The 27,144-nt window shown below is 43.3% G+C and overlaps 1 protein-coding gene across 3 annotated transcripts in view; it reads right to left on the bottom strand.

Moving 5' to 3' along the window:
- Positions 1-12,500: 12,500 nt before the first annotated feature.
- LOC146667429 (apoptosis-stimulating of p53 protein 2-like) overlaps positions 12,501-27,144 on the bottom strand; it is a 38,142-nt gene continuing 23,498 nt past the window's right edge. Inside the window, exons 8-18 of one of the 3 annotated variants that reach the window (XM_085409117.1) lie at positions 20,504-20,668; positions 20,116-20,335; positions 19,850-19,972; positions 19,448-19,551; positions 17,758-18,154; positions 14,678-15,444; positions 14,435-14,572; positions 14,114-14,247; positions 13,750-13,916; positions 13,061-13,260; positions 12,501-12,676 (exon numbers count right to left, since the gene is read on the bottom strand). In XM_085409117.1, coding sequence (XP_085265243.1) covers positions 12,635-12,676; positions 13,061-13,260; positions 13,750-13,916; positions 14,114-14,247; positions 14,435-14,572; positions 14,678-15,444; positions 17,758-18,154; positions 19,448-19,551; positions 19,850-19,972; positions 20,116-20,335; positions 20,504-20,668 — 2,457 coding nt within the window. In that variant the 3' untranslated portion in view covers positions 12,501-12,634. Of the gene's footprint in view, positions 12,677-13,060; positions 13,261-13,749; positions 13,917-13,997; positions 14,248-14,434; positions 14,573-14,677; positions 15,445-17,757; positions 18,155-19,447; positions 19,552-19,849; positions 19,973-20,115; positions 20,336-20,503; positions 20,669-27,144 lie in introns of those variants that run through there. The other 2 variants (XM_085409118.1, XR_014912052.1) reach the window with 2 other exon arrangements.

The following is a 27,144-nucleotide window of genomic DNA, read 5'->3' as shown; positions in this document are numbered from 1 at the left end:
CATGTCAGTGTTCTCTCATCCTCTTCGGGTTTTTTCTCAGCCAGCAGTCAGTGTTTTGAACTTATTTAAATCTTTATCCACTATGTTGGCCAGTTCAATTTCTAGATCAGGCTTGCTTGATGCAATGATGGCACGGTGGGAATAATCATAATTTTTTTGATTGTTCGCTTTTTTGAACTCTCTTAGGGAGGGGAAGTGAGAGAACGTACCTTTTTGTCCATCTCTTGCGAACACTGTCATCTTGCGCTCAAATGCCAAAACATTCTCCAGCGTCTGCAGGGCCGTGCTTCCCTTTACTTGGAGAGTTTTATTCAGCGTGTTCAAGTGACTTGTCATATCCACCATGAAGTAAAATTTACCCAGACAATCGAGGTCTTCCAGTTCAGGATAGCGGAAGCCTTCCAAGTTTTCACATGCTCTAGACATGTAGCGAAGCGTTTCAGCACCTCTCTCCTGGACAGCCACCAGACTTTGTTGTGCAGCAGGAGATCGGCGTTGTCGACTTCTTCTAACAATGAACAAAACTGTCGGTGGCTTAATCTGTTCGCAATTATCTTGATAACGAGGTTCATCACTTCAACACATTCGGGGTGAATGTTTCTGCGCACAGTGCTTCTTGGTGGAGGATGCAGTGAAACGCCATCAGCTATCGATCCAGTGACTTTTGAAGTAAATTCACCAAGCCTAATGTGCTCATCTCATACTGGGTGCCCCATCAGTAGACACTGACACCAGGTGAGTGGTGTTTTTTCCTTTAGCTTCTAGACAACTCACAACAGCCTCACAAATGTCCTGCCCTCGTGTTTGGCCCTTTAGCGGTATGAGTTCAATCAGTTCTTCCTGCGGCCCATAACAGTTGACATATCTGCATAACAGTACTGTCTGCTCAACATCGTTCACTTGACTCATCACAGGCAATTGAAAATGATTGAGCTGAATTGATGTCATCAATTTGCCTACTGCTGATGTTTTCTGCCATTTTAATGGTCCTGTCTCTGACGGTCTTTGCAGAAAGAGGCATTTCTCTAATTTTCGGAACAATTTCCTGCTTGTTTTTAAAGTCGGAGAATAGATGCTCTGATGTTTTATGAACGATTCTTTCATAAATTCTCCGTCTGTGAACGGCTTCCTCCTCTTTACAATCTTCAGGGATGCTACACAACTAGCAGTGCTAGTTGACTGTGGAGAGCTGATCCACTTCTTGAAAGATAGCTTGCTCTCTTCAGCTTTTCGTAACAGTTCTGTCTTCGGCTCCATCTTCAGTTGGGGATTTTTCAGCGAATCCTTAGTGCTCTAACACATATCCATGTGTTGGAATGGCCCAGTCAAAGTCCAGATCTAAATCCAATTGAGAATCTGTGGCAAGATCTGAAAACTGCTGTTCACAAACGCTGTCCATCTAATCTGACTGAGCTGGAGCTGTTTTGCAAAGAAGAATGAGCAAGAATTTCAGTCTCTAGATGTGCAAAGCTGGTAGAGACAGACCCTAAACAGCGGTCCCCAACCCCCGGGCCACGGACCAGTACCAGTCTTACAATCCCACACACTGAGGAGTGTTTTGGTTGATATCTCTTGATTTTCCCATGTCACAGAAACAGGCTCTGTGTTTTGCCTTATATGCATCCACAGCTGTGCCACCAATTTACTCACATGGACTCTACATTGTTCTGCATACAGGGTCAAACGATGTGTCCAAACAACAGTCGGAGGTTCTGAAACGGGACTTTACTGGATTATTAAATACTGTAAACTCTCTGAATGCAGCTGTATTCATCAGTGGACCTGTACCGCCGGTCAGAGGAGGAGACGAGAGATTCAGCAGGTTGTTTACACTGAATAAATGGCTTATATCAGCATGTGCTGACCACTCAGTGCATTTTATCGACAACTTTAATATTTTTTGGGAACGCAGGCATCTGTTCAAAGCAAATGGATTTAATTTTAACAAGTCAAGGGTGAAACTGTTCACCTCCAACTTGTTTTATTCCATACGTCATCCATCCGTGCTTGGTGCCAAGGCTGAGATAAACGAGGAGTTATCTCATAAAGAGGAACAAACAGTACTCCAAGAACAGACAAAGCCCAGCAGAAACCTTGAGGAGGAGCTCCATTTGCCCCCACCCGGGAAGAGCCTCAGAAAGGAGAGACATCTGAGGCAAGAAGAGGGGTCCCTATTTGCCTCCAACTCTCTCAACAACACCAACGACCAGGACAAGGGACCACGACCTTCCCCAGTCCCCCAAACCCCTGACAGGCCATCACCCTCCTCCCCCTCCCTTTCTCCCTCCTCCCCACACCTGAAATTCACTGAGGAGATGATGGAGCGGGTCAATGCTGGGCTCAGATCTACCCCCCGTCCCAATCCCTTTTTGTCCCCCATAAACCCCCCACCAGAGCGGCCAAAGGTTCGCCATCGAGCCCCACCCTCAACAGAGCAATCGAAGTCACATTGCCCAGCCTCGCCCCCCTTAGTTCCTCTTCATGCCCTGTCTCCGCAGTCTGATGTGTGATGTGTGGAGGGTCCGGGCTGTGAGGATTATGGCAGTGATGACTTTTCCCAGGAGAAGCTGGGACCCTGTTTACTAGAAGGTTTTAAAATTTCTGTACTTTTAGGTGACAGGAGACATGTGGCCTGGTCAAAACACAGAGAGCTGCACTCTAAAAGATCTTTAAACATAGTAAACATACCTTGTGTGCCACAGACTGCTCCCAAACACGAGGGGACAAGTAATGCCTCTAAAACACTTAAGTTGGCTTTATTAAACGTTAGATCTCTAGCTGGGAAAACATTTTTAATTAATGATTTAATCACTGAGCACAGCCTTGATTTTATGTTTTTAACTGAAACTTGGTTGGACCAAAGTAACAGTGGAGCTGTTCTCATCGAGACGACCCCTCCTAACTACAGTTTTATCAGTGAGGCCAGGGTGAGCAGGAGAGGAGGAGGGGTTGCTGTCTTATTTAATGAATCATTTCAATGTAAGCAGCTATCTCCTGGAAGTTTTCAGTCTTTTGAATATGTGGCTTTACAGCTGAAGGCCCCATCCAAAGTTGTGTTTCTTAATGTTTACAGGCCTCCCAAATACTGCACAGACTTTTTTAATGACCTCAGTGAACTGCTGTCTGTGATCTGTGTTGATTTTGACTGTGTAATTATTGTTGGGGATTTTAACATTCATGTGGACAACCCTCAGGACAAAGGGACTAAAGACCTGAGTAACACTCTGGGCAACTTTGGGCTTACTCAGCATGTAACAGAGGCCACACATAATAGAGGACACACTCTTGACCTACTGATCTCCAAGAGCCTGAGCATTTCAAAGGTTACTGTGTCTGATGTGGGCCTGTCTGATCATTACTGTGTTTTCTTTGAAAGTAAAATCTCAGCCCACATAAATATATCAACAACAGTGATCACAAAACGGTGTATAACTGAACACAGTAGTGCAATTTTTAACCAGGTCTTCCCATTAACACCTGACCTGCCCAGAGGGTCAGTCAATGAGCTCGTCAATAGCTTCAATGCTAACATGTTAAATGTAATGGACACTATTGCTCCCATTAAGGTGAAGGTTATCTCTGAAAGGAAAAAGTCTCCATGGAGAAACTCCACACTGGTGAAAAATGAAAAAAGAGAGTGTAGGAAAGCTGAGCGCAGATGGAGAAAAACAAACCTCCAGGTTCATTATGACATCTATAAAGAGAAACTTCACAATTATAATTTACAACTGAGGAGTGCAAGGAGGTCCTACTTCTCTGACATCGTCACTAAAAACAGCCATAATGCTCGGGTCTTATTTTCTACAGTTGACAGGCTAACAAACCCTCCTGTGTCAGTGGCAGCTGAACTTCATTCGACCATGGCCTGCAATGACTTTGCCAAATTCTTCACTGAAAAAATCCAAAAACTTAGACAAGCAATTGGTACATCAACAGCAGATCCAGGATATGTACTGTGTCCACCAAAAAACTGTTTAAACACCATGAAACAGTTTCACCCGATTAACAGCAAAGACCTGGAGGACATCTTAGGTCAACTGAACTCCTCCTCCTGCTGTTTAGATGTCCTGCCAACAAGTTTTTTCAAAAAGGTCTCAAAGACTTTAGAGTCAGACCTGTTACAGATCGTCAACTTTTCTTTATTATCAGGTGTGTTTCCAGAATCACTAAAAACTGCTGTAATCAAACCTATACTGAAAAAGGACAATCTTGACAAGACACAAATGAACAACTACAGGCCGATCTCAAATCTCCCGTTTTTAAGTAAGATCATTGAAAAAGCAGTTTCTCAACAGCTCAGTTACTTCTTAAAACAGAATAATTGCTACGATGCCTTCCAGTCAGGTTTTAGACAGAACCACAGCACTGAAACCGCTCTGACAAAAGTGTTTAATGACATATGTCTGAATACAGACAGTGGAAAAATGTCAGTCCTAGTTTTACTGGATCTCAGTGCAGCATTTGATACAGTTGACCACAACATATTACTCAAACGACTGGAGAACTTGACAGGTCTTTCAGGAACTGTACTAAACTGGTTCAAAACATACGTAGAAAACAGGAAATACTTTGTATCAATAGGTAACTTCACATCTGAGCAGACAAGTATCACATGTGGAGTTCCCCAAGGTTCCATCTTGGGACCCCTTCTGTTTAACATCTACATGCTCCCACTGGCACAGATTATAAACAACAACAAAATAAACTATCACAGCTATGCAGATGACACACAAATATATATCACAATGTCACCAGGAGACCGAGGCCCTGTACAGGCTCTTGGTAAATGCATTGAGGAAATCAATGACTGGTTGTGCCACAATTTTCTCCAGCTAAACAAAAACAAAACTGAGGTAATAGTCTTTGCCGCCAAAGAAAAACGATTACAGGTCACCAGAGAACTTCAATCTATACATCTAAAAACCACAAACCAGGCGAGAAATTTGGGTGTAGTGATGGATGCAGACCTAAACTTAGAAAAACACATTAAGACAATAACAAAGTCAGCTTACTATCACCTCAAGAATATATCAAGGATAAAAGATCTGATGTCTCAACAGGACCTGGAAAAACTAGTCCATGCATTCATCTTTAGTAGGCTTGATTACTGTAACAGCATCTTTACAGGTCTACCTAAAAAATCAGTCAGACAACTACAGCTCATTCAGAACTCTGCTGCTCGAGTCCTCACTAAGACCAAAAAAGTGGACCACATCAGTCCAGCTCTGAGGTCCTTACACTGGCTGCCTGTCCGTCAGAGGATAGACTTTAAAGTTCTGATGCTGGCCTATAAAGCTCTGAATGGTTTAGGACCAAAATACATCAGTGACCTCCTGACCCAGTATGAACCATCCAGATCCCTCAGGTCATCTGGATCCGGTCTTTTATCAGTTCCCAGAGTCAGAACCAGACACGGAGAAGCTGCATTCAGCTTTTATGCTCCTTATATCTGGAACAAACTCCCAGAAAGCCTCAGATCAGCTGAAACACTCAGTTTATTTAAATCCAGGTTGAAGACTCACCTGTTCTCAGCTGCATTTGAATAAAGCACCAAATCCACACTTTAAGCTTAAATTTCAAAACTTACATTTAACTACTGATTTTATCTACTGTTCTGATTTTATCTGTTTTGATTTTATATACTGTTGTTTGTTAATTAGTTAGTTAGTTTATTTGCTTGTTTTATTCAATTTTAAATCATGCTTTTTATTTGTTCTTGTTTCTAATGTCTCTGTAAAGCACTTTGAATCACCTTGTTGTTGAATTGTGCTATACAAATAAACTTGCCTTGCCTTGCCTTGCCTTACTAACCTATCAGAAGCTTCTTCAGCTCAGAATGGAATCTCTGGAGTTTTCTTATTAATTAACAATAAACTTAGTGTATATGTACTCCTAAATTTGATCAAAGTGATAAAAAATAGAAGCTCTGTCTCTCTTTATTCTGACATTTAACTAATTCAAAAGATATTTCAATATTTATTTATCCAAAACAAACAAGTTTACTCTAAATTGATGTTGTACAGTAAAAAAATGTTCTTGTGTTTTCCATAAAGTGTAAATATCTGGTTTCAACTGTGAATAAACTGCTGTGTATTGAAGTTCCTCTTGTTTTGCATAGAAATATACTGAACAACATACAAAGCATAATATATAAAATAACATCTACCTGAGTTTTTTCTTTGAAAGAAGCTCCTCATGTCCATTCTTGTATTTCAGTACATTACTGAAACTGATTTATTTAGCCGTGGAGGGAAACAACTGAAAATATGAAATAAACACACATGTAAGCTAAGACTCTCTAAAGAAACAGCATTGCTGTTGTTCGGCTTTTCATTTCGCCATTTGTTGATTCACTCGAAGACCAAGTAACGTAATATGGGTCAAGTGATCAGTTTGATATCAATCTTTCGTGATAAACCGTCATATTTACATTATTTGTACAGTACGAATGATTTGCTTTGGTACCTGGTCGAACTTCAGTTCTCCTCTGTCTGCCTGGCTGCGTTTCTCCAACAGCTCACTCGCAGGCAGCAGCTGCCCCGCCCCGCTTAGTGTCTGAGCTCGGATCATACCAATTTTTACAGTCGTAAATTCCCACAGTGTGCACTATGTGCTTCGAATATTGTGTGTAGTTTTTGTTTTATACAGTTGTCAGCCAGGCATCTAACTATGAAAAAATTACACTCCAAAAGACCCCGGGCTTCTGACAAAACAACCCGGGCTTAAGCCCAGTAAGCCACCCCCGCTCCGCCACTGGGTCAGATGGGTTAAAATTGCTAAATCTAGTGGCCACTGATCATCATTTAGTAATCAGATTACAGTAATGTGTTAGTGTAATCCGATTACTATTGCAAAAAAGGTCATTAGATTACTGTTACCTTCCCATGAGCACGCTGCATTACTAAAACCGTGATTTTTTTTTGGCGAGAGTGTCTCATGACAATGACGTAAGCGAGTGAGACGTTTGTGGCAACAGCTGTGTGCAGATCAACAATGGAAAATATAATGCGTGTGGGAGAGCATATGAGCGTGCAGCGTTTGAAGCGTGGAACTACTGACCTTACTTTGAGTTTGATTCCGTAAAAAGTGACAAAAACATTCCGGTGTTCACTGCGTGGAAAGAAAACTTCTTTTTACAGCAAAAAATACCCCTAAACTTCCAGCGCCGAGTACACTGCCACAGGAACGTGAAATTCAGAGAAACTGGATTCTTCCACTGACATGACAGCTGCGACACACCTGCACCAGGGCAAACCTCCGGCTGCCCACTCCTGCTATACAGGTGAAAATAAAGCAACAAGACTGGTGAGCCTTTGATTTTATTTATTTTCTGCTGTGTTTTACGTCCATCTATTTGAAAGAGTGAGTGTAAACACAAAAAACTATTTAATTTTATATGCTGGAAAGTGCAGAAAATAGGTTTAAATGTTTGGTTAAACAAATTTCTTCCAGTCAGAGAATGTTGCACATAATTTAAGTTTTGCTTGATGCATAAAGTTAAAAGATTAAAACTAATAAAACAAGTTTTAAAAAAAGACTTTTTCATTTGATTACATTTTATATGGTGTTGGCCAGAGGGGCCGATGGTGCGATATGGCAGCCTCGCTTCTGTCAGTCTGCCCCAGGGCAGCTGTGGCTACAACCGTAGCTTGCCTCCACCAGTGTGTGAATGTGAGAGTGAATGAATAGTGGCATTGTAAAGCGCTTTGGGTGCCTTGAAAAGCGCTATATAAATCCAATCCATTATTATTATTATTATATGATGAATTGGGCTGACAGATCTATTACTTTATTACCTATTCAGGTTGTAAAATGTTTTTAAAAAGTAGCTAAGTAACTAATTACTTCAAAAATAAGTAATCAGTAAGTAATGGGATTACTTTGGGGAAGTATTCAGTAATTAGTTACTGATTACTTTTTTCAAGTAACTTGACTGACACTGATGTTTAGCTACACGGGAAAACTTAATCTCTGGACAGAGCTCTCGATATCTTTCCAGGAATTTCCCTCGACTAAGCCATCTCATGTCAGTGTGTAGCAACAACTACGAATGGACCTCCAGTTGCACACGAAATAGCCGTCTTTGAAGAGATCTGGTGCGATGGAACAGGCGAACTTTGTTGCCACATCCATTATCTCTTTCATGTTAAGCATTTTTGTGCATAATGTGTGTATTATGCAGTGATAATTGAGGAAGTCCGGGAAAGCATCGTCCTCCCTGCAACTGGCAATGAATCCATTTGAGCTATCATCGCAGGCCCTTTGTCTGTGGTGATGGACACCTATTTGTATACTGGGAGCTGGGTTTTCTCAATAAAGTTTCTGAAGAAAAATGTCCTCTCCTCACGTGTGTTCTTTCATGAGCAGTACTTTTAATAGCTCCTTTTTTGAAGCCATATCGGTAAACACCATCCGAATAAAAATGCACAACTGGGCTGTGTCACTCATGTCTGTAGACTTGTCCAGTAGCAGTGAGAAACACTCGCAGTTCGCAATATCTTTCCTTCTTACTTGGTCCAGAGCCCCCACTCATTTTTATATCCGTTTCTGAGTTTTGCAGCACTTGGCGTGCCTTTACGCGCATACGTTGTTACCAACGTGTCAGAAAAGGTCAGATATCAGACTGGCTGCCCTGTATGTAAATCAGGTGACAAATTTCACAGTGAGCATGGATAATAAATAGGCTGACATCTAATTTTTAATGCCATGCGATCTACCCACACTACCGTTGCGATCAACCGGTATAAAAAACACCCAGCACGCCCCTGCGGGCGGTTTATCCTTCAAGCTCGGGTCCTCTACCAGAGGCCTGGGAGCTTGAGGGTCCTGCGCAGTATCTTAGCTGTTCCCAGGACTGCGCTCTTCTGGACAGAGATCTCCGATGTTGTTCCTGGGATCTGCTGGAGCCACTCGCCTAGCTTGGGAGTCACCGCACCTAGTGCTCCGATTACCACGGGGACCACCGTTACCTTCACCCTCCACATCCTCTCGAGCTCTTCTCTGAGCCCTTGGTATTTCTCCAGCTTCTCGTGTTCCTTCTTCCTGATATTGCTGTCATTCGGAACCGCTACATCGATCACTACGGCCATCTTCTTCTGTTTGTCTACCACCACTATGTCCGGTTGGTTAGCCACCACCATTTTGTCCGTCTGTATCTGGAAGTCCCACAGGATCTTAGCTCGGTCATTCTCCACCACCCTTGGGGGCATCTCCCATTTTGACCTCGGGACTTCCAGGTTATACTCGGCACAGATGTTCCTGTACACTATGCCGGCCACTTGGTTATGGCGTTCCATGTATGCCTTGCCTGCTAGCATCTTGCACCCTGCTGTTATGTGCTGGATTGTCTCTGGGGCATCTTTACACAGCCTGCACCTGGGGTCTTGCCTGGTGTGATAGACCCCAGCCTCTATGGATCTTGTGCTCAGAGCTTGTTCTTGTGCTGCCATGATTAGTGCCTCTGTGCTGTCTTTCAGTCCAGCTTTGTCCAGCCACTGGTAGGATTTCTGGATATCAGCCACCTCCTCTATCTGCCGGTGGTACATACCGTGCAGGGGCCTGTCCTTCCATGATGGTTCCTCGTCTCCCTCCTCTTTCTTGGGTTTCTGCTGCCTGAGGTATTCACTGAGCACTCGGTCAGTTGGGGCCATCTTCCTAATGTATTCTTGGATGTTCGTTGTCTCATCCTGGACTGTGGTGCTGACACTCACCAGTCCCCGGCCCCCTTCCTTCCGCTTAGCGTACAGCCTCAGGGTGCTGGATTTGGGGTGAAACCCTCCATGCATGGTAAGGAGCTTTCTTGTCTTTATGTCAGTGGCTTCTATCTCCTCCTTTGGCCAGCCTATTACCCCAGCAGGGTACCTGATCACGGGCAGGGCGTACGTGTTGATGGCCCGGATCTTGTTCTTACCATTCAGCTGACTCCTCAGGACTTGCCTGACCCTCTGCAGGTACTTGGTGGTTGCAGCTTTTCTAGCGGCCTCTTCATGGTTCCCATTCGCCTGTGGGATCCCCAAGTACTTGTAACTGTCCTCTATGTCTGCAATGTTGCCTTCTGGTAGTTCAATCCCCTCAGTTCTGACTACCTTCCCTCTCTTTGTTACCATCCGACTACACTTCTCCAGTCCGAACGACATTCCAATGTCATTGCTGTATAGCCTGGTAGTGTGTATCAGTGAATCGATGTCTCGTTCACTCTTGGCATACAGCTTGATGTCATCCATGTACAGGAGGTGGCTGACAACTGCTCCGTTCTGTAGTCGGTATCCGTAGCCAGTCTTGTTAATGATCTCACTGAGGGGGTTCAGGCCTATGCAGAACAGCAGTGGGGACAGAGCATCTCCTTGGTAGATCCCGCACTTGATGGTGACTTGTGCTATGGGCTTGGAGTTGGCCTCTAGTGTTGTACGCCACATCCCCATTGAGTTCCTGATGAAGGCTCTTAGGGTCCCATTGATCTTGTACAATTCTAGGCATTCCAGTATCCAGCTGTGGGGCATTGAGTCATAGGCCTTCTTGTAATCAATCCAGGCAGTGCACAGGTTGGTCAGTCTGGTCTTGCAGTCTCGGCTGATTGTTCTGTCTACCAGTAGCTGGTGTTTTGCGCCTCTGGTATTCTTGCCAATTCCTTTCTGTGTCCCGCTCATGTATTGACCCATGTGCCTGTTCATCTTAGCCGATATGATTCCTGACAGGAGCTTCCATGTAGTACTGAGGCAGGTTATTGGTCGGTAGTTGGAGGGGACCGGTCCCTTCTTGGGGTCCTTGGGGATCAGGACCGTCCGGCCTTCAGTTAGCCATTCCGGGTGTCTCTCGTTAACTAGCAGCTGGTTCATTTGTGCTGCCAGACGCTCGTGGAGTGCAGTCAGCTTCTTCAGCCAATAGGCGTGAACCATGTCGGGCCCTGGTGCTGTCCAACTCTTCATACTGGAGACCCTTTCTTGGATATCTGCCACTGTGATGGTTACTGGACCCTGTTCAGGGAGGTCGCTGTGGTCAGCCCTCAGATCCTCTAGCCACTGAGCATTGCCGTTATGGGTTGCATCCTTCTCCCATATGCTCTTCCAGTATTGCTCCGTCTCCAGCCTTGGTGGTGCTGTTCTCTTATTGTTCCCTTGCCACTGAGAGTACACCTTTGCTGGTTCTGTGGAGAACAGCTGGTTTATTCTCCTGCCTTCTATCTCTCTGGTGTACCTCCTCAAGCGGCTGGCCAAGGCTGTGAGTCTTTGCTTGGCAGTTTCCAAGGCCTCAGGTATGGACAGCTTGCTGTATTTCTTAGGCACCTTATTTGTCACACCTTTCTGCAACTCCGTTAGTTGGCTAACCTCCCTCCGTGCTACTTTGATCTTGCCCTCTAGCCTCCTTCTCCATGGAGGGTACTGCCCCTTGTGGCTGTTCAACTTGTAGCCAAGCATCTCACTGATCACTGTTGCCGTATTGTAGATCAGCTTGTTAGTGTCGGTAATCGTGGTTGTAGGTATTGCCCGTAGTGCTGCATTAACATCATCTAGCAGACCTTCTGAGGGAACTTCACGTAATCTTGGTAACCGGCTACGCGGGATCCAGGTTTCAAGCTTGGCCATGATCCTATTTTTCAGGTCAGTTCCTCTCGCACTCAACGATCCTTCTCCTATCGCACTTGGGGCTATGTACCCAATCTCGGGTGGGGGTGATGATATCTCCCCCCTGACCTGGCGTCCTGACTCCTCCTTGCCGTAGCATTTGTGTTGTTGTACCTCGTCAATCTCTAGCTGTGAGAGCAGTCCCTTCTTTCGAATGTTGGAACACTGAGCTACTAGTTGTTTCGCCGTCATTGTGGATGTTGGGTATCGAAGAATCCATAGGTCCCTCATCCTATTCATGTAGCCCCTTCCGCCGGGGTTACTTGCATAGTAGCATTCCAACAACGCCCTATCTATATATATATATATATATATATATATATATATATATATATATAGATATATATATATATATATATAGATATATAGATATATATATAATATTTACATTTCTTTGTGTCTGATGGTGTTGACAAAAACCTTGCACTTCCCCAGCAAAAACATAAATTAAAAAACACCTGGGAGATTGTACCAAAACATAGTCAGACAGCCAAAACTTTGTGTAACAATTATATGTAAATGTGTTTTTGAAAAATCAAAAAATAACTTTTTTACCTGTTTTAGTCACTAATCTCAGGAATCGCTGAAATGCGAACTACCAAGAAAAAGAATTGCATTTTTTTAAATTTAAATTTAACCCTATTACAACTGTTGTGAAACTAATGCAGCATTTCATATAACACCATATCAACAGTCAAACATGGTGGTGGTAATGTGATGGTCTATGGCTGTTTTGCTGCTTGAAGACATGGACGACTATAATTTGGAACCATGAAATCTGAAATGTTTACGTGTGACAAATATGCAAAAAAGCTCCTGAGAAATCCAGATGAGGTTAAATCCTTTTCACATTCAATGAAAGATTGAGAAACATTTCCTTTTTTACATTTATTTTTTAAAAATCAACAACATCTGACTTTTTTTCCTCTACTATAAGAACCCAGAGGTTTATTCCCATGATGCACTTCTCTCGTGGAAACATGTAGTCCTCTGAAAGAGACACAAGCCGTCTTTTAGGCCAGGCTTCTTTGCCGGGGCTTGATCCTCAGATATAGCTGGGAATGAAAGATAGAGAGTTTCTCATTAAAACACCATTAAGATAACATTAAATACTGAAACGTCAAACTTAAGACTGTTAAGTAACAGGATTCTCAAAGCAGTTTTTAAATCTGATTAAAACATGTGATTTAAGGCCAACCTGAAGTAGCAACAGATTGGCAGACTAGACAGTTTAATTCCCGCACATTAGGAAATCTTACCGTCTTATTCTTTATTACATTTTTCTGATATTCTCCTGGGATGCTTTTTTACTTTAACAAGAAAGTTTTAAATGCTGATGTAATGGGACCCTAAACCCAGAAATCTGAACATTTCCTTATGAGTAGCTTCAGTCTAAAATGTTTATAAAAGCTCTGCTAAATTTGGCATGGGCGGCTCACCCCCAGAAGGTTTCGGGGAATGTATCCCTCATGGTCACCGCATCGTGCCCACCACCACTCCGTTTCCACCTCATCCTCCCTTCTCAGCACTGTCATGCAGTCACCCTCACTGAAGCAAAGCTCGTCGTCACTCTGAGGCTTATAGTCCCACAGGGCATACACTACACCGTGATTCATCACACCCATCTTCTCCTGAACACCTAAAAAGACAAAAATAGGTTAAAAGTTAATGAGTCTGATATTCTTTAAGCTTTTATGTGAAAATGTAATAACCTGAGACACATTTAAACTACTTTAAGTCCAAGTGCATTTGCTGAAACACAAGCCTCACAAGTCTAGAAAACTTTTACAAAATTGATTTACTTCCTTGATATAACTGGTCTGAACCAAACCCCCTTAAAATGCATGAACCTATGCAACAGTCCTCAAAATCCAGGCAGATCATAACAAGATCCTTATGGCACCAAAGATCTTTTAAATCTCCTAAAGAACAATTAAGCAAATTCCAAACTCGCCTGTAACCTGCACAGACACCCATCATACATCAGTAAATCTCTTGTTGCTACAGAACACGCTCAACCCCTTGAAAGATTTGCGAAATTGTCCTTGAAACCAACAAATGTGTTATGAACTATGAGGCTTATCTCCCTGAACCCCTTTTGTTAATATGTTAACAGGTTTTGTCTCACCATAGAGGAACTGGGAGCACTGGGCATAGCCATCTTCCATCTCTTCGCACTTGTCAGCAGCTGTCTGCATGTCACTATATGTTGTGGCAAATACAGCTGCTCCAGACTCGACAAGGAACTTACAGACCTGAACGTTGTTACAGGAGGCAGCACAGTGAAGGGGCGTCCTGGAGACACAAACAGAAGGAGAATGAGTAGTTAGTTAATAAGGACTGGTGCTGTGCCAAATTAATTTGTTTTCTTCCTACCATAGACAATGTAAAAGACAGACATAACATCCGGAAGTTATGTCCGGAGGTGTCACCATGGCTAAGTCCATCTTTTATACTGCCCGTGTTTTCTACTGTTTCCTACATAGGCTCACCAGCCGTCACTGTCGGCAGCATTAACATTGACACCAAACTGAACCAAAAACTTGACAATCTCGGTGTGGCCGGCACAAACTGCGTTGTGCAGAGCCGTGATGCCCTCGTCGTTCGGCATACTAGGGTCATCCACCTGAAAGACACACAGTAACATACTGACCATATACCCTGGGGTGAAGAACAATCACGGAATTTGCAAGTATAAATCTTTTTAGTGGATCTATAAAATAAGTATAGCAGTGTGTAGCTCCCACAATTTTTTGGTACATGTACAATGATAATAATGGGCTATTTTATTCTATTTGTTTTGTGTGACTCACATCATAGATAACCCTCTGAACAAGATCATATTCGCCCTCCAGAGATGAATCCAGTAGCAGGGCCAAAGGGTTGAACTTGACCCGCAAATTGTGGTTGGCTCGCTCTTTGCCAGCTTTATGGAGGATTGATTTCTTACCCTAAGAAGAAAACAGAACTGCAATGAATTAGAAAAAAAATTGTGTTTGTATTTTAGGCAAACTGGATTTTTAATAACCTCTCAAAATCTGAGTCACCTCACTCACCGGCAGAACTGTGACCTGTCCTGCAACCTCTGGTGGCTGCAGGGGAACGGTATCATCTCCCTCTTCCAACTCCCCGCAGCTGGGGTAAGGTGGGGGTGGGTAAGGAGGGAACTCCTCTAGAAACGGTTCCTGGTGAGCTAAGGTTGATGGACATTTCTCTTTCTCCTTGTCTTCCAGCGGTGATAGCATGCAGTGGCAGGAAGTAGGATCAGAGATGGGTGAGCAAGGGGGTAGTGGGGGTGGGGTCAAACTTTTCTCAGGGAGTGGCTCTTTCAAGTCACTTTCACTTTCATCCTGAACCCTGGCTGCTCCATCTATGCCACCCATCCCGTCCTCATGAACTGTAGGCTGTATATGGATCCCTGCAGAATTAGCCGTCTCCATGGGGATGGTTTCCATAGCAGCCAGAGTGGTTTTCTGGTAGAGCAGTTTCTGAATGTTGGGTCCTGCTGGGCCTTCGGGCTCTGTGATTGAGTTGCGTTTCTTCAGGGGTCGGGGTGCATGTTGCAGCCGGCGACGCAGATTATCCAGGTCAGCATCACTGGGGTTCCTGTGAGAGTTTGATATGAAGGGGAGGAGCTTGGTGGGGCTGAGCGGGCGAGGGATACTGTGTTCCGCTGTTTCTCCTCCGATACCTTCAGTGTTACCTGGGCAACTGTTGTCAGCTTCACTTCCGTCAGGTGCACAAAATTCAGAATTGAAGGAATGGTTTTCTGAGCTGATTGATTGCTGCCTGCTGCTGGCTGGAAGGACTGGTTTTCCATACACTAAGAAAGGAAAGAAAATACATGGATTCACAAGACGTTTCTCACAGCAAGCTCTATTTGACCTCCATTAAACAAACGCACAGATTACAAATTACATGTTTGATTATTGTTTGGGGTGAGAGGAAAAAAAACTCCCCCAAAAAACGTCATTATTGATAGATAAGTACCTGTTTTTCCTAAATACTGATACTGAAAAAGCTTGCTTTACCAATAGACTACAAAGCAAAGGCAAATCAAGTGGTATCTAAATCAGTCCCTGACAACATGCCAGTAAATACCAGTCACAGCTGTTCCCTTCACCTCACATGGTGAAGTTTCCAAAATATAGTCTGAACAAGTACAACATCACAGAGGAAATGCTATCAAGTACTGGGCTATAAGTTTTATTTACATCCATCATGCAGGTATAATTAATGGAGTGAAATACTCCGTATCTTACTTCTAGGAGACAGGCTTATGGCCTGTATTTGTATAGCGCTTTACTAGTCCTTAAGGATCCCAAAGCGCTTTACACTACATCCAGTCATCCACCCATTCACGCACACATTCACACATATTGGTGATGGCAGCTACATTGTAGCCACAGCCACCCTGGGGCGCACCGACACAGGCGAGGCTGCCGGACACTGGCCTTCTGACCACCGCCAGTTTTCTCTGTGTCAATCGTTCCTAGTTTAGTTATCTGTATTTCTAGCCTAGGTTGTCTGGTATCTGGTCCTGTTCATGCCTGGTCTCACCTCAGTGTCCTCAGTGTAATGACGGGATTTCTGTGAGCAGTTTTGTAGAAATGGTGTCTAAAGGACCACTGATGGTTTTTTATAAAGTAATTATCGAAGTTAACTCAGGAAGATCAATTGGAGAAAAAGAGACAAAATAAATATCAGTGGTTCTGAAAGTACATGATGTTACATCTGTGAGATTGTTATGAGTAATTTTTTACTGCTGATCTGCTGTTGGCACATGACATTGAAGAAGACAACGGGATGAATTATATCCTTAAATTAAGGATATAATTCCTCCCCTTGTACACTTTCAGAAAGACATCTGCTGTGATGAAATCTATTCCTCACTGCTGTGTAATCCATTATTGTAGATTGAAATGTTATTAGGAAATGATCAGACAAAACAGGGTTTTCAGGAAATACTGTTAACTGTTCAGTTTCCATCCCATATGTCACAACAAGATCTAGTGTATGATTAAAGTGGTGGGTGGGTTATTTTTTCATTTTGAATACAACGGATTAAATGCATGGATGATAAAATCACCTACAATAATTATTCTATTATTATTATTCTATCTGAGCACTAAATAAGATAAAAATTCTGAGAAAACAGCCAGAAACCATGAGGCCCAAGTGGACAATAACAAATAAAGCTGTTTGTGTGGCTGTAATTTCAAATAAATTACAACTCTGCCTGTGTCTTTGGTTGATTAATAAGCTGGAGTGGAAGATTGCTGTCACACCCCGACTTATATTATTTAATAATAGACACTATTTTACTCTTTGGTGCATTTGTGGATACTATGTTTTTCTTTTGTTGTGATTTTTTATGTTTAAGTCATTATTTTGCTGATTTTTGGTTTGTTTTTTCTTGGTTTGGACACAGACACAGTCTCTAAAGGGCATGGGGTTTTGGGGGATAACAGGGGGAGAGAAGCTGTGGAGAGGCGTGTAAGACTGCGACTCTGCTTCCTGATCCCAACTCTCGATAGTCACGCTTTTTTTGTGGGGGGGAATTATTAGAGACATGGACAGTTTGGTTGTGTGGTGGTGTGAAGAGTGAAGAGGCCAAGGTACTAGTCAGTCGGCTACGAGCTAAGCTAAGGTAGTGAGTCCCTAAAGATGAATGAATACTTTGAATATAATTAGCGGGTTATTCAACAGAAAGTGTGCTTTGGATAAAGCATTTAAGGATTACACTATGTAATAATATAAGTTTTTAGATCAAATTTGAATCGAAATAAGCTACAGAAAACACCACTGTGTGCTGTAACAGGAACAGGAAGTGATGCTCTACCCCAAGACCAAGTGTTGGCAAGTTTGTCGCACACACCTTATTTTTCTGCAAAGATGTAAATGCAAAAGCCTCTCCCCTGTTGACTGAATTTTGATGTTTTGGTGAAATTTTTTAAATTCATATTTTTCTACTAAGACATATACTACATTTTGGTGAATAAGGAGGACCAGTGCTTCCAAGGACCAATCTTACACTGATCAAAATAATCAGAAAAATCACTTTGGCCATAATTGTGCAGCCCTATCTTAACAGGAAGAGTATTCTAATACACGGGCAACCGTATCAGTGGATTACCTCGGGGCTGGCTCCGAGGCAGTGTTCCTTGGCCACTATGTTGGTATCCCTTCCCCAGTGTAGCCTGCTGGGTGTACATCGAGTAGATTGAGGAAGCCGCCAGGGTCTGAGGTTTCTGAAGCACAGGTGGGGGACAATCAGAGAGTTCTGGGGTGTAAGGTCGCACAGCAGCAGCTGGAGGACTCTCCTGCTTGTTGGGCAAAGGGAGGGTGTTGCTATGACTGGATAGAATTCCTGGAGCCCTGAGGGGGGCCCCAACTGGCTTCACCTTACCAGGGAAGGTGCCAGTGTTATAGGGGGCTTTGGAGAAGGCTGACAGGCCAGAAGATCGGAATGGTTTGGGCTTGCTGGGAACTGGAGGTGGTGCTGTCAACTTGGAAAGACTTTTGGATGAGACCTGAAAGTAAAATATAGCAAACGTGGAAACACAGGGTTATACTCAGAGATTGATGATATAACTGCAAAATACAGAAAATGAAGCAATAAATCAAATATCAAAATGAGCTGAAATGTAAAATGGCTTTACATTAAAATTGTAAGTGCTCAGCAGCTATTAACCAGTTTGAGTTTGACTTTTCATATTTAACCTTACAATTATTGTACCGTAATTGTCGGGCTATAAGCCGCTACTTTTTGCACCAGCTTTGAACCCTGCGGCTTTTAGTCAGGTGCAGCTTTTCTGTGGATTGTCCATGATTTTTGTCATATCGTAAGACGATTTGTTTTGTTTGTTCCGCTGTTGTACGGCACTACGTTGCCTGTCGGAAGGGCATGTGATCAGACACACAGTATCGGGGTTCAAGAGTGGTATGTTGGTCACATGTCCGTCCGCCAGGCAACGTAGTGCCGTACGTAGTGCCGTACGTAGTGCCGTACGTAGTGCCGTACGAAGTAGCGCGAAAAACAAACTTCAAAGTAGCACTACACGTTCAGCCGGAGGCGTGGATGATGAGCGGCAATAAACTTGCAAAAAGCAAGTTATGCTCAACTCCACCAGTGGATTCTGACAGCGTGGAAAAGTGTGAAAACATCCACGATCACCAACGGATTTCGAAGGGCTGGACTGCTGCATGATGGAGAGGAGGACACCGCCACGGCTCTTCTGAGGGTGTTCGACTCTGACACTGACAACGAGGATTTGTTTGGTTTTGAAAGTGACAACGAAGGAAAGAAGCGGAGAGTGGATGACGAAGCCATCCTGAGCCTGTTCGTTTCCGACACTGGAGGAGAGGACTTTGGTGTTTTTAGTGCGCAGGAAGAAGAGAAAGATGGTGAATGACTGACTTTTCTTCTTGTTAAAGCCGTGTCGCTGCACCTGAGCCTAGAAGGTAGGCCGAATCTATTTTTCTGGTGTGCTGTAGGTTATTGTTATGTACTACATTTGTTACTCATTTATGAAGCACAGTACATGTTTCGTACTTGTAATTACCGCTACTTGTACATATACCTAAAAAGTTATGCAAATATGTACCCATAACTTGTTTTTCAAAATATTAATAAAAGGGGTGTGTCTCCAAACAGCCATCTCTTTCCTGACAATTCCCTTTGTGCATATTCTCTTACATATGATAAGTCAACATTGAAACACCTGCGGCTTTTAGTCAGGTGCGGCTAATGTATGTACAAAACAGGATTTTCCCCTGATTTTAGCTGTATGAGATGTAGAGACTAAATGGAAGCCCACTGATACCTGATTGTCCCTGAGCAGGTTCTCTGTGGAACGATTAGATCGTGAGGGGATGGGAGGAGGAATGTCGGACCCAGAGTAGCTCTTGTCTATGGCGGTCTCACCACCTAGAAAAGAGAAAGTAACTCTAACATCCGTGGGACTTTGTTTAAACAATTTTCTATCTCCCAGATCTCATTCCTTCTATTCTCAGGTTGATTAGCCTGTCATTTGTACATGGATATGAATGCATGGATAGACTATCCTTAAATTAGGTTTTCAGTGAATGTCTCAATGTCTCAATGAATCAGCATGCCTGAACGTTTATGTGTCAGATTAGAAATGTAGTAACAAATGATTGTAAAGGCATAGAAAGTTTAAATCCTCTTTCTGCAAAAGGTAAAACAGAAACAGGACCTAACTGACCTGAGTTGCGGCAGCTTAGACTCGACATGCGAGGCAGAGTGGAGGCATGCTCGTAACCCCTACTGGATTCGGAAAATGAGCTTTCCCAGTCAAAGATCTTGCTTGTTTTTAAGGTGTTGAAACCTGTGAGGCAGAGATAACTACATCAAGTAGAGTTTTGGTACTAGAAATAGAAGTGACTAACTCAGACTCAAATAGTGTTTCAGCATGCTAGGACAGACTCAAAACATAGAAAAATATATTTCTTACATCACGGAAACATGTACCTGAGGCTGGTTTGACAGGCCTAGGAGGTGGCTTCAGTGATGAATCAGCCATGGGCAGGGTGGCAGTGCCATCTGGGTATGCTGGCTTCACCAGAATCTCCTGGCGGACCGGCACAGGTGGCCCCTGAGAGCTTGATGTGGAGGATGACTGGATGTACGGCCCCACCGCTGCCACTCTGGAGCCCATGCTATATTGTGGGGCTGTACAGTCTGAAGCCACCTGGAGTGAGCAGAAATGTTTGACTGCTGCAGCCTTTTCGATCAGTACTTGTATATTAAGCAAACAACAACAAAGCAAAAATAAATGTTTTGTACAAAAAACAAACAAAAAAAACTTGAAATTGTAGAAATCTACTTTTGCTGATATTTTTTTCCTATATAAACTCACTGGCTGGTTCTCACTCTGCTGCAAAGCAGCCTTTTTCTTCCAGAGCCGTTCCCGGAGTTCAACCAACCGACGGTCCATCGCAGCTACTTCCAAGTTCCTTTTGTTCAAGCTGTCTCTCTGCTGCTGCAGCCTGCCACTATGATCCTGATTCAGCTTGTTTCTTAGCTGTTTGGAAAGGAGGGGGTGAGAAGTCAAAGTATGATTGAAAACCAACAGAAAAAATATTGTCTAGAATAATTTATTAGACACTAGGTTTAACCTCCTAGCAACTGTAGCTGGAAGTACTAACAGTGTGAGATAGAGGTATGTACAGCCTGATATCAAATCACTCCCTATATCAGTGGTTCCCAAACTTTTTTTGCTAGGCCCCCCTTTGTTTTATAAGAAAAATGTTCATTTAGTTTACATTTAGTAAACAATTAAACAAATACAAGTAACCTGCAATAAATTACAGGTAGTAATAAAATACACTACTAACTCTTTTACGCTACATCCACACCTGGGTTTGGCTGTCGGAGGGGTGCTTTTTTGAACTGCAGGTCCTTGAAGGGTAATACAGTTTGAAGCTGGAGGATCGCTATATTAATATCCGAGAGAAGCTAGCTCCCCTAACTAGTGATGTGCAATACCACTGATTTCCTTTCCGGTCCGATACCAAGTAATATTCAGGGTGGTATCGACGATACTGATCCGATACCGATACTTTGTACAAAAACGTATTTTATTTATTGTATCTCAAATTATAGCGTCATAATGATTACAGGACATCAGATTACTTGTTCTTATCACTTAATAATGCAGGGTTCATCATATAGAAATAAAAAACTGAAGTGCGCTATTTGAACACCTTGCCTGCCTGCAGCACTAAAGGACTCTGTGAGAGACGTCTGTCTCGCCCTAGCAGCACCTGTCCCTGTCCTCCTCTTCAGTTCGCCTCAGCATACGCTCGTCATATTCTGTGAGATGATTTACTCTGAGGTGTTTGACAAGTTTAGTGATGTTGCCACAACCATACATGCCAACCCTCCTGATTTTTCCGGGAGAATCTCGAATTTCAGTGCCCCTCTTGAAAATCTCCTGGAGACGCCATTTTTTCCACCCGGACAACAAAATTGAAAAACCATATCGCAGAATTCATAGCGCGGCCAGCCAATTCCAGTTTCCAACAATGGCGACAGCTACTTAGTTTTAATATTACTCTTATTTCTCTTTGTGGGTCGCAAAAAAGCTTTTGACATATTTTCAGGTGAGAATGTAGCTGTGTAAACTTCAAATATCTGAGACGATCGACACATCGTTTTCAAACCCCCGCGGTCTTTCACTACTCGGGTTAAACATGATATATAAGTCACTTTGATAACTTAAAAATTTTATTGTTTGACTTTTTCAGTGTTTTATTTGTTCGTGAGTAAATCGGTTTGGCTGAAATTAAAGTTATTAGATTAGATTAAATTAAATGTAACTTTATTAATCCCTCGGAAGGGTTCCTCCGGGTTTTCACACAGCTGAATAAACGTCAAACAGAAAATGATTAAACAGAAGTGTGAGACGGTCGAGAGTTTACGCCAGCGCCCGGGTTATATTTTAGATAGCAAGGAGCAGACGGCAGAGTTTCACTCCACCGAGGGAGCTCGTGACGTACTACCCGGCTTTCTTTAGACCGCGAAGGCCGGGTCCTCAGGTGGAAGCAGCCTCTGAATTTGGACACCCCCGCTGTTTCCAGGCCGGCCAATAATAACGGTGACATTTAACGTATTTTATCTGAAAAATAAACACTGTAAAATATATTTATCACCCTAAATTACTAAAATATCGATATTTTAATGTCAGAATCGATTCTAGAACATAAGTGATTGGTATCGGAGGAACCGATATTTCAGGATCGATCCGCACATCACTACCCCTAACTTTCAGTAGCTGTTGAAAGGATAAAGTTGTGGTATATCAGTGGTTAGAAATACCATTATTACTTTGGGATTAGTTTAACACAAAGTTAGTGCTGATCTGGGAACATTGCTGTGAGTCACAGTGCGCAGCCTAAAGGTCCTTTCACATCGGCGGCAGCATGTGCTGCTAATGCTAACTAAAGGCCAAGGATCCAGAATTTGTTGCGCTGGCTGTTGAGCTCTGTGGGTTTTTGCAGCAGCTCTACCTGTACTAGATGCACCTGCTCCTTGTCGTTTCTATCTCTGACTTTATGTCCTCTACAAGAGTTTGTTTTTTTTTTGCTGGTCCTTCAAATGTTCAGTAAAACATGTATGCTAATTCATAACGAAGAATGCTTTGTAACTATCCCCACTAGTGAAGACTGTCATTTCCACAACACTGCCCCCCCTCCCCACCCCGAGGTCCACAGCGCTGTTGAAAAGGCTCTGGAGGTCCCTGTATTAAGCACGTAAACCTGTGACACAAAAATCACCAAACTCGGACCACCACAGACTGTTTTCCTTCGTGGTGATGAAGGAAAACGCTGGGCTGGCATGTAAAAGGGCATTTATTCCCTTCAAGGACCTGAAGCTCCATAAAGCACCCCTCCAATAGCCAAACCCATCTGTTCTCTGATTGGATAGTTAAATTTGTGATTGACATGACATTGGCCAATCAGATGAAAGGAAGAAAAATAGGGTCAAAATTCGTACTTGTAACTTGAAACTTGAGTGCAGAGTTTCACGTGTATTTTTTGCTCAGTCTACACACAAATCTTTTTTACACACACACAAATTCGTTTTACACATACAAATCCTGATTTACAAATACTAAATATTTATGACCACAATTTGAGCCCATATACACTCAACAAAAATATAAACGCAACACCTTTGTTACTGCTCCCATTCCCCATGGGATGGACGTAGAGACCTAAAATTCATTCCAGATACACAATATAACCATCCCTCCCAAACAGTGGTCACAAATCAGTCCAAATGTGTGGTAGTGGGCACATCTGCTATATTGAGATAATCCATCCCACCTCACAGGTGTGCCACATCAGGATGCTGATCTGACATCATGAGTAGTGCACAGGTGTACCTCAGACTGCCCACAACAAAAGGCCACCCTGGAATGTGCAGTTTTTTGCGCTATTGGGGGTCTGGGGACCCAGAACCGGTCAGTATCTGGTGTGACCACCATTTGCCTCATGCAGTGCAACACATCGTCGCATGGAGTCCATCAGATTGTCAATTGTGGCCTGTGGAATGTTGGTCCACTCCACTTCAATGGCTGTGCGAGGTTGTTGGATATTCGTGGGAACTGGTACACGCTGTCGTATACGCCGGTCAAGCACATCCCGAACATGCTCAATGGGTGACATGTCCGGTGAGTATGCTGGCCATGCAAGAACTGGGACATTCTCAGCTGCCATCTGCCCTGAACAATGTGAACCATGATTCATCCGTGAAGCGCACACCTCTCCAACGTGTCAGACGCCATCGAATGTGAGCATTTGCCCACACAAGTCTGTTACGGCGACGAGCTGGAGTCAGGTCAAGACCCCGATGAGGACGACGGGCATGCAGTTGAGCGTCCCTGAGACGGTTTCTGACAGTTTGTGCAGAAATTGTTTGGTTGTGCAAACCAATTGTTCCAGCAGCTGTCTGGGTGGCTGGTCTCAGACGATCTTGGAGGTGAACCTGCTGGATGTGGAGGTCCTGGGCTGGTGTGGTTACACGAGGTCTGCGGTTGTGAGGCCGGTTGGATGTGCTGCCATATTCTCTGACACGCCTGTGGAGACGGCTTATGGTTGAGAAATGAACATTCAATGCACGGGCGACAGATCTGGTTGACATTCCTGCTGTCAGCATGCCAATTGCACGCTCCCTCATTGCTTGTGGCATCTGTGGCATTTTGCTGTGAGACAAAACTGCACATTCCAGGGTGGCCTTTTGTTGTGGGCAGTCTGAGGTACACCTGTGCACTACTCATGATGTCAGATCAGCATCCTGATGTGGCACACCTGTGAGGTGGGATGGATTATCTCAATATAGCAGATGTGCCCACTACCACACATTTGGACTGATTTGTGACCACTGTTTGGGAGGGATGGTTATATTGTGTATCTGGAATGAATTTTAGGTCTCTACGTCCATCCCATGGGGAATGGGAGCAGTAACAAAGGTGTTGCGTTTATATTTTTGTTGAGTGTAGTTGGTCATTATAAGAAGTGTTTGTGAACTAAACATCAAGAATGTGGGATACTGTTTGTCCGTGATTTGGAGAGCCCAGTTCGTGCTCCCGACACAGGGAAAACCAATTCTACAGGGGAGGCCTACCTTGGCCTTGTGCAGGTAAAGCCAAAGGGAAGATATGTTTCACCATATTTTCTAGTCTTTGGCTTGGAAGGCAGTTGGTTTGGAAACATATTTGGCGATGTTTCATACCCTGCTTTGCGTATGTGTGGAAGCCCCGCCAAAAACCTGTCCATTATGCTACCATGCCCCCCCCCTGCAATGGCTCTGCACCCCCCCCCCCCTCCCCAGGGGGTGGGCCACACACTTTGGGAACCTCTTCTTAAGTCTTAAGTCATGACACACTTCTCTCCCCAACATAAGTTGCCAATATATGTTAAAAGTATTGGTATTGGATTGATACCAAAATATACTGCACAGCACTACAGACAGGATGAGAGTGCAGGAATGTCTTAAAGACATAAAGACCTGGATGGCCACTAACTTTCTGCTTCTTAATTCAGGTCAAACTGAGGTTATTGTAGTCGGCCCTGAAAAGCCTAGAAATATGGTATCTAACCAGATTCTTACTCTGGATGGCATTACCTTGGCCTCCAGTAACACTGTGAGGAACCTTGGAGTCATTTTTGACCAGGACATGTCCTTCAACGCACATATTAAACAAATATGTAAGACTGCGTTCTTCCATTTGCACAACATCTCTAAAGTTAGAAATATCCTGTCTCAGAGTGACGCTGAAGAACTAGTTCATGCATTTATTACTTCCAGGCTGCACGACTGTAATTCATTATTATCAGGATGTCCTAAAAACTCCCTGAAAAGCCTTCAGCTAATCCAAAATGCTGCAGCAAGAGTCCTGACAGGGACTAGAAAGAGAGAGCATATTTCTCCTGTTTTGGCTTCCCTTCATTGGCTTCCTGTTAAATCCAGAATTCAAAATCCTGCTCCTCACATACAAAGTCTTAAATAATCAGGCCCCATCTTATCTTAATGACCTTGTAGTACCATATCACCCTATTAGAGCACTTCGCTCTCGCTCTGCAGGCCTACTTGTTGTTCCTAGAGTATTTAAAAGTAGAATGGGAGGGAGAGCCTTCAGTATTCAGGCCCCTCTTCTGTGGAACCAGCTTCCAGTTTGGATTCAGGAGACAGACACTATCTCTACTTTCAAGATTAGGCTTAAAACTTTCCTTTTTGCTAAAGCATATAGTTAGGGCTGGACCAGGTGACCCTGAATCCTCCCTTAGTTATGCTGCAATAGACGTAGGCTGCCGGGGGATTCCCATGATGCGTTGGCATTGAGTTTTTCCTTTCCAGTCACCTTTCTCACTCACTATGTGTTAACAGACCTCTCTGCATTGAATCATATCTGTTATTAACCTCTGTCTCTCTTCCACAGCATGTCTTTATCCTGTCTCCTTCTCTCACCCCAACCGGTGGCAGAAGATGGCCCCGCCCCTCCCTGAGCCTGGTTCTGCTGGAGGTTTCTTCCTGTTTAAAGGGAGTTTTTCCTTCCCACTGTCGCCAAAGTGCTGCTCATAGGGGGTCATATGATTGTTGGGTTTTTCTCTGTATCTATGAAGCGCCTTGAGGCGACTTTTGTTGTGATTTGGCGCTATATAAATAAAATTGAATTGAATTGAAGAGAGGTTAGATTTAAAGGTAAGGACTGCTCAGTGACGTTTGATAAACTGCAAATTTAAAGCTTCCATGTGACGTCATAATTTTAATCACATATGATGTGTTTTGATAAATTATGTATTTTCATTTTGCAAAACAAACAAAGCTATACTAATTTTGTGTTATTCAACTGTTGCATTAAATTACTGCATTAATGTAGTGAACAAGCTTTAAGCTGATGACGCTTGGGTTCATTCAGTGAATTCCAACTTTATACTACCTTGTGTCAGTGTAAGGGATGGATATCAGCCAAGATAGCTTGTGAAACTGCTTACATCGTGTTGAATTCAGTTGTGTAAATCCACAAAAAGCAGGTCAGCTGATAACAGCGACACGGAAAACCTACTGAAGCTTACATGAAAAATGACTGTGATTCTTTTCCCTATGCTGAGCTACTGCACAGATCTCAGGGTTCCCCCACCTGCTGAATCCCACTCTAACTCTTGACTCATTGTACTGTTTAGGTGTGGAGACAAAGTCACCGTCTACAATGTGGGCGACAGAAAATAGCTATTTGTTTAAAAGTCTGTAAAGTCTGTACTTTTGCCACCTCTGAACATAACAACAACCAGTGGCTACTTTCAGCCATGTTTCACATCTGTATTGGCTTGTTGTAAGCCTGTTTGCTGGCTTGTTTGCAAACTTCTATATAATTATCAATTATAATTAGGGTTTAGGGTTAAACAGAACAAATGCAATGATGGAGTACTCAAGAGCTCCAAATGAGAAATGTTTTTTCTATGATGTATTAAGCACTTATCACTATTTCTGACA

The sequence above is a fragment of the Rhamphochromis longiceps genome, linkage group LG6 (genome assembly GCF_057381845.1).
Source record: "Rhamphochromis longiceps isolate RC_006_pf linkage group LG6, R_longiceps_female_GT1.1, whole genome shotgun sequence".
Lineage (NCBI taxonomy): Eukaryota > Metazoa > Chordata > Actinopteri > Cichliformes > Cichlidae > Rhamphochromis > Rhamphochromis longiceps.
Note: the sequence above shows the minus strand (reverse complement) of the source record. Positions and strands in the feature narration are given on the sequence as shown.